At 37.8% G+C, this 15,365-nt stretch overlaps 1 protein-coding gene and 2 pseudogenes across 1 annotated transcript; 2 read left to right on the top strand and 1 right to left on the bottom strand.

Moving 5' to 3' along the window:
- The first annotated feature begins 2,103 nt into the window (after nt 1-2,103).
- Nucleotides 2,104-3,125, top strand: LOC145040369 (protein STRICTOSIDINE SYNTHASE-LIKE 12 pseudogene; annotated as a pseudogene).
- A 4,888-nt stretch (nt 3,126-8,013) lies between these two features.
- On the top strand, nt 8,014-9,260 carry LOC145040368 (protein STRICTOSIDINE SYNTHASE-LIKE 11 pseudogene; annotated as a pseudogene).
- Nucleotides 9,261-9,524: 264 nt separating this feature from the next.
- Nucleotides 9,525-11,168, bottom strand: LOC145038952 (protein MIS12 homolog). Its single transcript, XM_078987145.1, has 7 exons — nt 10,923-11,168; nt 10,797-10,854; nt 10,513-10,632; nt 10,304-10,405; nt 10,070-10,208; nt 9,823-9,960; nt 9,525-9,732 (listed from the first exon to the last, which is right to left on the bottom strand). Exons 1-7 carry the CDS (start codon nt 11,042-11,044, stop codon nt 9,671-9,673), a joined length of 741 nt encoding a protein of 246 aa, XP_078843271.1. The 5' UTR covers nt 11,045-11,168; the 3' UTR covers nt 9,525-9,670.
- Between the last annotated feature and the right edge of the window lie 4,197 nt (nt 11,169-15,365).

The following is a 15,365-nucleotide window of genomic DNA, read 5'->3' as shown; positions in this document are numbered from 1 at the left end:
TCTTCCAGTAGGAACGGGTCTATGGCCATAATGCTGGCCTGTTTAGTTAGCAGTAGCTCCGGACTTTGGTTCGATGCAGTAGTTTAGTGTGCTTGATGTCTTTGTGATTCAAGCATGTTTTTGTGTTGTATGTTCCGAACTTCGGTCCGATGCAATATGCCTTATATGTGTTTATGCTAGTAGTTATGTTATGCCATGTTATGTTCATTCAGTTCCGGACTTCGGTCCGATGCAGAGGACAAGGCCCTGGTTAGTTCCGGACTTTGGTCTGATGCAGTTTCCGGACTTCGGTCCGATGTAGAGGGCAATCCCTAGTTAGTTACAGACTTCGGTCTGATGCGATTTCCGGACTTCGGTCTGATGCGGTTTCCGGACTTCCGTCCGATGCAGAGGGTGATGTGCACGAAAGTACCCATTAATTTTAATATTTATAACCTAACAAACTTAGACTAACTATGCACTTATAGGCAGTGTACCTAGTCAGATTACAGTATAGCTTAGGTAAGTCGGGTGTCGATCACAGGGAACGGTGGATTAATTTAATATATTTGATTATAGGTTACAGGTCACACGAAAAGAAATAATTTAATAAATCTCAAACTAATAATTAATTAACCATTCTCGATAAACTAACAGGAAAGCAAATCTCTTCATGTACTTTGGTTTAGACAATTTTCACTTTAAAAACATAGACAATTGCATACACAAATTCATTTATTCATGTTCACCGATTCCTAAAATGATTAGATTCGCGTTCATTATAACTAATCCTTTAGCAAACAAGTCAATTCAAACAGTGATCAATTGGTTAAACTAACATGCTTCCTAGTGTTCAGTTCGTATCAAGCAAGACTTGTAAATATAGTTAACCAAATTAAACATTCAATTAACCTCTTGTTGATGGTCATCAAACAAGGCTCACATATTAACTTACTTATTCCTATGTTAATCCTAGTTTCACATTCGTTATTTCTAGTCTTATAATCTCAATGGTCATCAAAAAATCATAAGAGACAAGCAAATCAAGCAGGTTTTCATACAACTTAATTCACTTAACAATTAACAGCAAATAATCATCATTAACACATGAGGATCTTTGAACAAGCTTGGCAAGATAAATTAAACACAAATAAATTATTTAACATAACAATTAGTCTAAGAATCAAAAATTCATTCAATCATAAACACAAAGTAAAAGGTTTTTACACCCAAATCAGAAACTAAATACAAAAAGTACCATAAGGAAGTGCTAAACATGGTCATGTTAGCAATCCATATGATTACCGACATGTATCCGCTCTCCAATCCTTCAGATCTCTGCTCCCGTTAGCTTAACGGCCTTCCGGCCGCCTTCTAGACCCTCAAAACGGCTTAACAGAAGTTAATTGTCGACTAAATTAGGTTAGAAGTCGAATCCCCCCTCCTGGTTAGCTAAAAATCGACATTTATAATCTTTGTGGCCGACCTAAGTACGTTGGGCGTACTATGGATTACGCGGTGCGTACTATGGATAATCACGCGATTAAGTCTATCCGATGCAAGCAGGTACGCGGGGCGTAACCTTAAGGTACGCGGGGCGTACTCGCTACCTCAGCACCCTTTTCTTTCTTTTAGCTTCTAAGCCCGGTTTCCGCTTCAGTCTTTTCTTTTGTGCTTTATTGACAACAAATAGCTGCAAAACATAATTCAAAGTATTATGAGTACTCTTTAGTTCTAAAATAGAATAAATAAGGCCAAAATATTAAGATAAAGTGCATAAAAAAATATATAAAAATACACATATCAGAGGGCAAGGCCCTGGTTAGTTCCGGACTTCGGTCCGATGCAATTTCCGGACTTTGATCTAATGCAGTGGGCAAGACCTAGTAGTTGCTTTGTGTGTTATTGTATGGTATGTGGTAGCTTTGGGGAGCTCACTAAGCTTCGTGTTAACAATTTTAGTTTTTGATTTCAGGTACCTCAGCTAGCAAAAGGAAGGGCTCGGGATGATGGCATAGCACACACCATAGTTTAGCCTGGGAGATAAACTTTGATATACTAATATGATTTTGACACTAGTTTTGATTTGATAAATTTATTATGACAATTTGAGATACAGGATTCATGGTTTTATCTTTTGGTAATTGATATTATGGTTTAGTAAAGTTCTCAAACAAAAATTTTTGGGTGGTATTTTTGGGATGTTTCAAAATTGATTTTGTGGATTTCACATTTATATAGCCAACTAGGTTATTTTTCAATGTATTATGTATAACTAATTATATTTATGCCCCGAAAGTGGTAATATATTTATGCACTTTTTTAATTTCTTGGAAAATATTGTGAGGACAAAGAGCGACAGATCCTAATATGGGACCAATATGTGGTCGGCCATTGGCTCTTAGTTTTCACTCTGTAACCAACCGTTTATACATAGCTGATGCATATCGTTGACTTCTACTTGTGAGCCCCCTTGGCGGGCTTGCAACTCAACTAGCTGGAGGGTTCAAGTTTGCTACTGGCGTTGATGTTAACATGTTAACGGACAATGTTTACTTCAGTGATGCTAGTTTGACTTATATTATTAGGTAACCACTTTGACTTCATACAATACACACATTATGACATACGATATCACAAATTTACAATTTTTTCATATATTTTGTAGAGATACTACACAAGCAGGATTTATGTCTAATTCAACGGGGAGGTTATTGCATTACAACCCTCTTACAAGACAGGTATCGGTTTTGCTAAGTGGTCTCTCTGGTGGTGGTGGACTTGTGTCGTCAGTAGTAATGGTACATTTGTTCTTGTACCTGAGCTTAATGGGAAGCAGATTTCAAAATATTGGCTTGTGGGGCCTAAAGAAAATACGGTATAAGTTTTGCTAAGTGTTGCTGGAAATCTAAATAAAATAAAACGTGCGAGGAGATTTGGCGAGTTTTGGGTGGCGGTTTCAATCGGATACATTTCACGGTCTCAAGTGATTACAAGGGTTGAGGTTCAATTCAAATTGTGTTGTGTTGCAAACGGTGCCATTTGCTAGAGAGTTTGCCAATAAGATGATTGGTTTGGTTCAAGAACAGGATGGAAAATTGTATGTGGGGTCTCGTTTCACTAATTTCATTGGTGTCTTACTCTAATTAGACATATGTACATGTGTTTGTGTTGTATTATGAAATAAAATGTGAATGATGTAAAAATAAAGGGGCAATCTAATTAAGGGTTGATTTCATTTTTTATAGATTATTATCCCTTTCACTTGTTTTTATAAATTATTTAAGTATTTTGTATGAAAATATATAATAATATTACTCGATAAATAATGTTTATACCAAGTTAGCTCTTTGCCCAAAGTAATCACCAAGGGTATTTTAGGGTTATCATAGAAGTTGAAAGTAATGCACTGTATAATATATTATGATTTACTACAACAAGGAAGAGACGTATAGGTGGCATTAGGGGTGAGTTGAAGAGTGGGGGTGGGGTGAGTTGGGGGTGGTTGGGTTGTCGTAGGTGAAGGGGTGGGGAAGAGTATGTGTATTTTACAAAATATTTCGAGTTGGAAAACTATGGAAAACAATATTTATTGGTTTTTCAATGTTTTCCAACTTTTTTGTAATTTTAGAAAATGAAAATTTTTCATTTTGTTGGAAAAAATTTGAAAGAAAAAATTATTAACTAAACAAGTTTTCAAATTTTTTATTTTTCTTTGAAATTTTTTTTCCAAAAAACACTCATTTTTTCTGTAATGAACGCTTCTCAGCAAAACTCAATTATAGCATTGTACATTCAATTTTACCTTATTAGAACATTACAAATTTATACTTAAAATAATATACCCAATTATAACAATGAAAATTGCTTTGTATATGAATGACATTGCTATAATTGGTAGATTTTTAAAAATATAATGTTGTAATAGGAAGAAGTGAAATGATGTTATAATAAAAAATTCAATCCAAGTATGTTGTTGTTTCTTGTATGTAACCCTATTATTAAAAAAAAAAGTCTCTCATAGCAATCATAACAAGCCCTGCAATCTCTTATTACTTCCTTCCCATTACTTTTCCCGTCCCATGAAAATTTGAACACTTGTTTTGGCGAAAGTTTTTTTGGTAAATTATCTATTTCTCTGTTATCATCATTACAAATAAATCAATTTGCATCTAGAAGATTCATCTATTGCATCTTAATTTTACATTACATCCTAGAATTTTTCTGTAACTTTGATTGATACAATGTTCCAAGTCTTCTTAATCAGGTAAGTTAATTGCTACAATGTTCTTGAACATTTAATGATTGTTGCACATGCGAACTACAACATAAGTTCAATGGTTTCGAGAAATGTAATAGCAACAGTACTCTTTGAGATTTAAAATAATTCCATTTAACATATAACACACTGCAAAAATTAACCCTTCCTGTTCTAAAGGAGTCTTTATTAGGCCGGACGCAGTGGGTACGGGGAAAAGAGGCAGGAGCCTTCCCGCCCGGTGGAACACCGCACCGTTGGTGCGGGTAAGGTGTGTGCAGGAAACGGAGAGGGGAGCCTCTCCCGCTCTCTCTCTCTCTCCTGCTGTGATTGGCCTTTTTTTTCTTTTTTTGAAAAATTACCGTTGATTAACGGTAAAAAAATGATTTTATTTTATTTTTTATGTGGGTGTAACGGCTACTTTGTATTTATTTATTTATTTTTTTATCCTTTTACAACTACTATAAATATATACACATAACTTTTAAACATATCAAATTATTCTCTATACTCTCTACTTTATATATCAACAAAAAAAAAATGAATCCCGACAAGCAAACCTCAAGTTCCGATCGACAGAAAAAAAAAGTCATGGTTCGAGTATAAACATCCCTCCTCGCAACATTTTTGCTATCGATTCATCCCAGCAAAGAGTTTACCGCCCCCAACTCGATGCTCCCATTCAATCACCACTACAATTTCAATACCAAAATGTTGGTCAATATTACCCGATGCAAGTTTCAAATGTTCCGTCGCAAATGTTTTCAAACTTTGTTGTGTTTCCGGATCAACAATCGTCAAATCAATCTCAACCCCAAACTCAAACTGAAACTCAATCCCAAACCCAACACCACCACCAACTTGTCGATGAATCGAATGACGCGGAAGAAGAAGACATGGTTCCTGAAACTCAACCAACACCACCACTACAAAGACGTAAAGGGAAAAAAAAACAAGTGCGCGAGGGTGTCGCACAACCGGAAAGACAAAAGCCGACACTATGGGTTCCACACGAAGAGCTAGTTTTGGTCAAAGCTTGGGTTGATATTTTTGAAGATTCGATTCAGGAAAACGCACAACCAGGAGAACATTTTTGGTTTTGCATTTTAGAACGATTTCGAGGGGAGCTAGGAAAATGTGACGATTACCGTACGAAATATCAACTTAACTCGATGTTTCGAGAAATAGCAAGGGGGGTTTCAAAAATTAACGGGTTGTACAACAACCTACAAAACCAACGAAAAAGCGGCCAAAGCGACGAAGAAGTACTTCACGAAGCGTTGCAGTTTTACCTTGAGGAAGTCGGAAAACCATTCAAGTGGCACGACTGTTGGAAATTATTGGTCTGAAGTCCTAAGTGGAAAAAGTACGAGCGGGGTTTTATTTTTGGAGTCCAACAATCAAAGCGCACGAAAACGAGCTCTAGTGGTTACACAACCTCCTCCGATGGTCGGGTCGGTCAAAATTTAAATCAGGACGACGAACTCGAGCTAGAAGAAATTGAACGCCCAATGGGCAGGGACAAAGCGAAGAGAAAGGGAAAAGGGACTACTTCGAATGCATCTGATTTCAGCATGGACATTGACGAAATGTGGAAGATAACATCGTTGTTTGATCGATATAATCTAAATTTCTTCGAACGTTTGGCTTTCGACAAAGAAAAAGAAGAAACAAGGAAAAAGGAGCGGGCGGAGAGATAAGAAATGGAAGACATGAAGTTTTTGATGGAAAACGTCGATCATCTCTCGGGACCGTCTCTCGAGCTCGTAATGAAGAAGAGGGAAAAATTCTGAAAAAATATTTTCCGTAGGTCGTTAGTGGTTTGTTTGATTTTTAGTTTATATGTGTTTTTTTTTCTACTTTTTTTATAATTAGGTTTAATGTAAGTTTTATTTAAATTAATGAAATGCTTTTTGTTTTTAATTAAGTTTTATGTTTAGTATTAATTTAAAAATCATAATTCATAACAAAAAAATTAATTTTATTTAAATTAAAAAAAAATTAAAAATAAAATAAATAAATAAAAATTAAAAAAATTAAAAAAAAAATAAAAATAAAAAAATAAAAAAAAAAAAGTTTCACTCCCACTCCTTGGCTTTTAGGTGAGGGAAAGAAGGGTATGGTCCGCCAAAAGTGAGGGAACCTTCCCTCTCACTCCTTCCAGTCTTAGTAGTTTGTCATGTGGCATGACTCGATGTTTTGAGGAGTCTTAGCCTATCCCCTTTGGTTTGAGTTTATTTCATATGATTCGTTCTTTATTTTCATTTTCGAAAACTATGGTGGCGTTTGGTTCACAGAATGTTTTTGATGGAATTGAAATTTGTTAAGGAATTGGAATCTGTCATGAATTGCAATCTAATTTTATATTTTGTTTGGTAGGCAGAAATGAAGTTTGAATCCAATTCCATATTATGTTTGGTTGGCAGAAAATGGAACTGAAATAATATAAAATAACAAGATTTCCTTTTTTCCTTTCTTTTTTTTTACTTTGTTTTATAACTTATATGTAAAATATACTATATAAATTATAAAATTAGTAAATTATGGTGATGGTGTCAATGATGTTGATGGTGGAAATAGGTGATGATGGTGACAGAGGTGATGGTGGGTAGTGACGGAGGTCATGATGGTGGTGGTAGTAGTTATTGTGATGGTGATGGTGGCAGTCATGAGTAGCGGCGAAGGTGGTGGGTGGTGTAGTGATGGAGATGGAAAGGGTGGTAGTAATGGTGGTGGTGATGAAGGTAGTGGCGAAGGTGTTAGTGTTGGTGGCGGAAGTGATGACAGTGGTGGTGGTAGTGATGGAATGTTCACGGTGGTGAGTGGCGGTGGAGGTGGAAGGTAATGTGGTGATAGAAATGGTGATGGTGGTGGAGGTGGAGAGTGATGGTGATAGTGGTGGTGTTGGGTGGTTGTGGCGGTGGTGGGTGGTGGTAGAGGTGGTGTGTAGCGAGTGGTAACGGTGGTGATGTGTGGTGGTGGAGGAGGTGGTGATAAGGTTGTAGGTAGCGGTGGCAGTAGTCGATGTTACTGGAGGTGACGGTGATAGTGGGTGGAGGGTGGTGGTAACGGAGGTACCGGTGGTGGTGGTGGTGTGTAGTGGTGGTGGGTGGTAGAGGAGGTGGAGGTGGTGGTGGTTGCGACGATAGAGAGATTTCATATGTACTGTTAAAAGTAAAATGGGTAATATAGTAAAATTCAACATTCTCATTTGAAAGAAATTTTAATTCCTTAAATTTTGGGATAAAATTTATTTTCCCACATTGGAAGGAAAATTTGACTCAATTAGGAATCAAATTCTTTTTGAAAGTTTGTAATGGAATTAGATTCCAATTCCAATAGATTCCAGCGAACTAAACGCACCTATTTGTATTGTTGTTAATAGCTTATGGTATTTAGTAAATGCAAATAATGTTACCCACCCCCCCCCCCCCCCCCCCCCCCCAAAAAAAAAAAAAAAAAAAAAAAAGACCACACTCAAGCCCAATTTGACCCAACGTTTGAGGATTAGGCTATGAATAATTTGGGCCCTGGCCCAGGTAGAGCTAAGCTAAGCCCAATTTCTTTTATATATAAACTTATGTTTTAATATTAAACTATAACTAAATTTTATAACACAACTTGTTGTGATTTTCTAAACTTAGACTTTTATTCCCAATATGGCGCCTTATGGGTAAGAACCTCACATCATGGTTGTTACGCACATTCCCAATAAATACGACGGCTAATAATACATACATTCCTATATAAAGACAAGCATCATGCAATGCTCTTCCATGGCTCCCTTCACATATCCAAATATGGCTTCTCCACAAATACTTTTGATTTATATTACATTTCTTTGCATTTTTGGAAACTTTGTTTCTAGTCAATTCACCAATTTTAGTACGTTAGTATTGCCTTCAGGAGTCACCGGTCCTGAATCAGCTGCATTTACAAGACTTCCAGTTACTGGACCCTTTACCACCGTAACTGATGGTAGGATTATGAGATGGAGAGGACCTAGAATCGGTTTTGTGGATTTCGCATTTACATCTCCAACAAGGTTATTTTCCAACTTTATGTGTAATTAATTATATTTATGCCCCCTAAGGTGGTAATATACTTATGCGCTTTTTTTTTTTTTTTTTCTTTTTAATTCTTGGAATATGTTTTCAGGACAAAGAGACGATGTGATGGCACCACAGATCCTAACATGGGACCAACATGCGGACGACCAATGGCTCTTAGTTTTCACCCGGCAACCAACCTTCTATACATAGCCGATGCATATCGTGGACTTCTGGTTGTGGGCCCCCTCGGTGGGCTTGCAACTCAGCTAGCCGGAGGGTTCAAGTTTCTTAGTGGCGTTGACGTTGACTTGTTAACAGGCAATGTTTATTTCAGCGATGTTAGTTTGACTTATACTATCAGGTAACCACTTTGACTTCATCCAATACACATGTTATAACATACGATATTACAAATTTACAATTATTTCATATATTGTGCAGAGATGTTACACAACCAGGATTTAGGCCTGATTCAACAGGGAGGTTCATGCGTTACAACCCACGTACCAAACAAGTGTCGGTTTTGTTGAGTGGTCTCAACGGTGGTGGTGGACCTGCAGTCAGCAGCGATGGAACATTTGTTCTTGTTCCTGAGCTTACTGGCAATCGGATTTCAAAATACTGGCTTGCGGGGCCCAAAGCAAATACCGCGGAACCTTTGCTAAATGTTACTAATCCAAATAAAATAAAGCGTGCAAGTGGATATGGAGAGTTTTGGGCGGCGGTTTCAGATGGATTCATGCCACCGTCGCCTCTCATTACACCTCAAGGGGTGCGGTTCGATTCAAATGGGCTTGTGCTACAAACGATATCATTCGCTAAAGAGTTTGTCAACAAGACAATTAGTTTGGTTCAAGAACAAGATGGAAAACTGTATGTGGGGTCTCGTTTTACTAATTTCATCGGTGTTTACTCTAATTAGACATGTGTGTGTTGCTTTGTGTTGTACTATGAAATAAAAGGTGAATGATGTTAAAATAAAAGGGCAACCTAGTATAAAGGTTGATTTCCTTTTTATAAAATTTTATAGTTCTATCTATTTCTGTACGAAATTTTTAATAATAGTACTTTATAAACAATGGTTATACCAAGTTAGCTCTATGCCTAAAGTAATCACTAGGGGTATTTTCGGGTTATCATAGGAGTCGAAATTAATACAATGTATAATATGTTATCATTTACTAGTTTACTACAACATGAAACAGACATAGTGGTGGTGTTGGGGAGTGAGGAAGAAACATTATAACTGAATCATGGTCATTCTAAAAGCACCAAATTCATATGCAGTTCTTGATGTTTTTTTTTTTAATATTTGATTCATTTAATACACATATAAGCAAAGAGAAGAATTCTTGCTTGGCTTTAACAGGTTTGTAGAAGTTCAACGAGTGTTGAAACCTGCAAGAAATCCTTCAACTTCTTCTGGCTTTGCATTGGAAAGGCCTGCATTATTATATATATTAAAACACTATTTCACTATACACATAATAACTAAAAGCATATAGATTGTTAACTTGCAATGTATATTTTTACCATTTCCACCAATTATCTTTAATAAATCTTCATTCCATAAATGCAATTTCTGGAACCTAGCACTTTGAGTTTCATCCTCTCTTTCAGTCTTTAACTTCTCCACTTTTGTGTGTAATTCTGCTGCAAGTTTTTGCAGCTCTGCAACAAACAATGGCATCCAAAATCTTCAGTGCATTGTTCGTTTAAGCAAAGTTTTAAAGACTATTCTTCCAAGAAAAAATGGCAGGTTATATACAGAAGTAAGGACCTTGGAATGCAACATTTTCAGAAATTTGGTCAGATAGCTTTGTTAGTTCACTTATGGCAGTTGCTTGATTGTTGTTAATGGAAGATTGTCTTTCCAATGCTTGAATCTCTCTCTTCAATTGAACAGACTCCTGTTCAGCCTTTTTACAAAACACAAAACTTATTATTTATCAAACATAACAAGGAACAATATAAACCAAGAATAATTTATTGAGTAGAATCAGAATTTTATTACCGAAGTAAGTTTTGTTCTCAAGGACACCAACTGGGAGTCAAGATCAGGGATACCAAGTCCAACAACATCAACATCCATTATATCACCAACAGATGCCTCATCCTGAAGTTTGTATATACACAAACATTGGAGATTTAGAAGTTCATATTTGGGTTAAATCAAACCACATAAGTTAGTGATAGATTAGAAGAAGAAGTAAAGGGATGTACATCTTTGGGCAGTGAAAATCCTTCTGGAACCACAAATAAGCGAAGAAAACAGTACTTCTCCCACATAGTCAATCGCTTGTCCAATGAAGATTGAATTGCTTTTCGGATGTAATCCAAGCCCTAAAATGACATTTAGAATGGAAAAATAAAACCTGTTAACCAAATAATCCACAATTTAGGGTACAACAACTGAACCAAGTAGAAACGCAGATAACAAACAGTTGAGGCGATTTGAACAACATCTGAAATAAAAGAGAAGTGAAAAACAGAAACAGGTGGTAAACCTTGGTTAAATCTTCAGCCCTATCTGAAGCATCGACCTTGAGTTGAGCTGAAGCCTCCCTGTAAGAACACAGTTAGTCTTTTGCATAGTGAATAGTTACTATCAGGAAATGATGATAGAAACGGACTGATGAAGATGCTCGAAGGCGCTCGCGATCAATTCGTCGACGATGTTTAGGGCGGCGTTGAGGAATAGCTGCGGGTTGAGGTTTAAGGAATCAAAAATCACCTCGCTTTCGCTGCCCTCCATCTCCACTATCTCTTCTCTTTCGCTGGATCTGGAAGAAACCCAGATTTCCTGGTGAGAATTTGGAAATTTCCCGCCGGATATAATCAAAATGGTAAATTACACAGTTTTCGTCCCTCATCCAGGTCACGTTTTGTGGTTTTATTTTCAAAAATTAAACCGTACTTAAGCATTTATATCGACATGAAATTACTATTTTGTTATTAATATATTTTTTTTTAATTTTATTTATTTATTTATCAGTTTTAAATTAGAAAACAAAAAAACAAAACAAATATCCCCACCCCTCCCCCTTTCATTTCTTGCAACAAGATTCTCCCGACCCACCACCACATATCATCGCCGGCTCTTCCGGCACCACCACCAATCACCACTAACTCTTTCTTGTTTAGCGCCTTCTCCACAACCCTAATCTCACACAAATGACCATCGATTTCAAGAAAACCATCATTCATAGCCACCAATCTCCATCAGAAACTACCATCACCTACGTTACTCTGATCTTCACATGATCATACTTGTAACTCAAAAAGAAAGAAGAATTGTGAAGAGGAATCTGTGATTGAGAGAAAGAGGGGCGAAAGGTGGGGTGATAGAAAAACATAAGCTTGCAATCGATCCACCCTTCACCTTCATGCCGGATTCGATTCCAATGGTAGAGCTTGATGATCTCCATATCTCAGCCACGGTGGAGGCAAAGATCGAAACCCTAGCAGCCGTCGATGGCAGTTGTGGAGCTCGATGCATATATCGAACCCATCAGTCGATGATAGGATCTGTCAAAACCCTAATCAGAGCATTGTTTATAGTGAACTAAGTATATCAAACCTTACTATATATACAACTATAAACACAATGGGCTAAAACGCTCTGACTAAAAATATACTTTTAAAATCTAAGTATTTTATAAGAAGTATACAAGCATACATACATACCAGAAACAGTATCATAGTAAGAACTACACAAAAGTATTTAGATGTAGGATGTTGCAGTTAAACCTAGATAGTTATGTAATCAAATTTTGGATAAATATAATCTGATCAACTATATTTATTTTAGATACGACCAACATGTGTTTGGGAGTGATCGTGGTGTTGCAACAAGTCTAAAACTTACCAACTCTATATACAAGAGAAACTTTAGAACCAAACGTAAAGAATAAAATCATATAGGAGTATTTTATGAACCTGCAACACTAGAATAAGAGCATTTAGGCCTCGATAGTTAGATATACTAATAGTCGATAATGGCTTTCTTACTAGAATCGAACATGAGAATACAAAGAACCCTTGCCGGCAGGTTTATAATTACTAAGGGTATACGTAAGAGTTATATATAATTAAGACTTTATAGACTTAGAATTTGTGATTTAGCTTTACTTCCTGTTCCTTGTTTGGTTGTGGACTTAGAGTAGAGTCACTCATTCGAAGGTCTATTTAGTCTTGGTTATATATAATTTGTATACATTAGGTGATTATCGGGGGACCCAGTGTGAGCCACACTATACAAATTCTTTACAAGTGTTTCTCTAAATGAAGTTGGCGATTGTTTACTTATATTACTAGACTTCCACTGTAAATCGCTTAATAGAATACTATAACAGTCAGGATAAGATATATCTTGTTCAAATATCACCTGACTCATTACCAACATAGAGGACTTATCATCATTTCCTCGTTAATCAATATAGAGAAAGATGCCTCCAAAGAAGTCCAACAGGAAGAAAAACAACCCTTCGACGAATCCACCACCGGCACCACCTCCTCCGTATGACTCTGCTATTTTCCAATCAGTAGTAATCGTCGTTGTGTTAGCCACCATGATGCAGATCATTGCAAGTGGCACTAGCGGGGCTGGTAGTGGTGCCAACCCTTCTAACCACGGAGATAGTCATGGACACCTAAGGGAGTGTTCCTACAAAGACTGCATGAATGCTAAACCCAATTCCTTTAATGGCACCGGAGGTTTCATTTCTTTAACATGTTGGTTCGAGAAGACTGAATCGGTGTTTGAAATTTACGGGTGTCCTGAAGCTAGCAAAGTGAAATTTACAGCATGCACTTTAATAGACAGAGCTCTCTCATGGTAGAACAGCCATGTCAAGTCATTGACTCTCCTAGTAGCCAATTCCATGAGCTTAGAAAACTTAAAGGAACTTACGCTAGCAGAATATTACCCGAGGAGCAAGGTGAAAAAGTTAGAGCAAGAGCTTTGGGGGCTGACGATGAAGGGCTCTGATATTGCTGCATATACTGCCAGATTTAGTGACTTGGCTACTCTGTGTCCCGGGATGGTCACCCCGGAAAGTAAGAAAGTGGAGAGGTATATCTGTAGACTATCCCCTCAGATCCAAGGGAATGTAATAGCTGCAAATCCACTTACTTTTGACAGTGCCAAGCGTCTGGCACAGACTCTCGTGTATCATGGGGTTCGTCAAGGCTTCATGGCAGACATCCCCGAACAAACCAAGGAAAGCAATAACAAAAATAAATTCTAGAACAAAAGAAGTGGGCAATCGTCATAGGAGTCCTCAAAGAAACAGCAAACTGTAGCAGTCCACACTGCTACTGTTCCTGCTGTTACTCCTGCTGCTTCAACACCTCCCAGTCGATATGCTGAAAATCTTCCACTGTGTAGCAAATGCAACTTCCATCACATGGGAGTTTGCGGAGAAATACATTGCAAGAACTGCAACAGAAAAGGGCATGTTGTCCGTTTCTATAAGGCGCCAGCACAACCAACCAATCAGGCCCCTAGCGGAGGAGTCAACCAAGCTTGTTATGGATGTGATGAAACAAGGCACTATAAGAGGAATTGCCCAAAAGCAAGGAATGTTGGCAGCACAGGAAGAGTGCTAGAAATGGGTCAGGAGGAGGCAGTAGCAGATCCCACAGTAGTCTCAGGTACGTTCCTTCTCGATAACTCTTATGCATTCATACTCTTTGATAGTGGTGCGGAGAGGAGTTTCTTCAACCATAAATTTAAACACCTACTCAAACAAAAACCAAAATCACTAAACGAAACATTCACTGTCGACTCTAAATGACTATTCTTTCCCAATAGACCTCATGTCGGTCTCCATAAAAAACTTCAACGTCATCATCGACATGAATTGGTTAGGTCCTCACCGTGCTGATATTCTATGCTACGCAAAGCCATTCGCCTCAATATGCCAAGTGGCGAAACCCTCGTTATCTATGGTGACAAACCTAGTACGAACCTTGGCATTATCTCTTGCATCATAGCCCAAAAATACATTCACAAAGAGTGTCACACATTCTTAGCTCATGTAGTCAACGAAAAACAAGAAGTAAAAGACCTCAAGAGCATTCCCGAAGTCGGTAATTTTCCTAACATCTTCCCTGAAGATCTTCCAGGAGTTCCTCATGAACGCCAAGTCGAGTTCCGAATCGACTTGATTCCTGGAGCTACCCCTGTAGCCAAATCCGCGTATCGCCTAGCACTAGTAGAGATGCATGAATTATCCAGCCAATTAAACAAACTGCCAAGTAAAGGATTCATCAGACCTAGCTCTTCACCCTGGGGAGCACCGATCCTCTTCGTGAAAAAGAAGGATGGATCTTTCCGGATGTGCATAGATTACCACAAACTAAACAAGCTTACAATTAATAACCAATACCCTCTTCAGCGAATAGACGACCACTTCGATCAGCTCTAAGGTGATAGCTACTTTTCAAAGATTGACCTAAGATCAAGGTATCACCAATTACGAGTCCATGAGGGTGATGTTCCCAAAACAACATTTTGAACTCGTTATGGTCACTACGAGTTCGGAGTAATGCCCTTAGGTCTAACCATTACGCCCGCAATATTCATGGATTTATTGAATCGGGTATGTCGTCCCTTCCTAGACAAATTTGTGATAGTATTCATAGATGATATACTCATCTACTCATTGAGTAAGGAAGAACATAGCCAAAACCTGAGACAAGTCTTAGAAACATTAAGGGCGGAAAACCTTTATGCGAAATTCTCAAAGTGCAAATTTTGGATTAGGAAAGTAAATTTCCTTGGTCACGTGGTCAGCGAAGAAGGAATACACGTGGAACCCTCCAAAATAAAGGCATTCGAGAACTGGTCAGTACCCAGAACGCCAACAGAGATCCGCCAATTTTTAAGACTTGCTGGCTGTTACCGCAGGTTCATACAGAATTTCTCCAAAATCGCTAAACTGCTTACTGCCCTGACTCATAAGGGTGTAACTTTTAACTGGGGAGAGAAACAAGACACTGCGTTCCAAACACTGAAGCAAGCCTTGCGTAGCACACCTATCTTGTCCCTTTTGGAAGGAACTGAAGACTTC

This window comes from Lactuca saligna, chromosome 4 (assembly GCF_052625555.1).
Source record: "Lactuca saligna cultivar CGN05327 chromosome 4, ASM5262555v1, whole genome shotgun sequence".
In the NCBI taxonomy this organism is placed as follows: Eukaryota; Viridiplantae; Streptophyta; class Magnoliopsida; order Asterales; family Asteraceae; genus Lactuca; species Lactuca saligna.
The sequence above is the reverse complement of the archived record's forward strand: the minus strand, read 5'-3'. Positions and strand labels throughout refer to the sequence as shown.

Coding starts and splice junctions, on each gene's coding strand:
- LOC145038952 (XM_078987145.1), bottom strand. CDS start 11,044: ATGGAGGGCAGCGAAAGCGAGGTGATTTTTGATTCCTTAAACCTCAAC. Junction 10,855..10,922: donor GCCTTCGAGCATCTTCATCA/GTCCGTTTCTAT, acceptor GTGTTCTTACAG/GGAGGCTTCAGCTCAACTCA. Junction 9,733..9,822: donor AAAGATAATTGGTGGAAATG/GTAAAAATATAC, acceptor ATAATAATGCAG/GCCTTTCCAATGCAAAGCCA.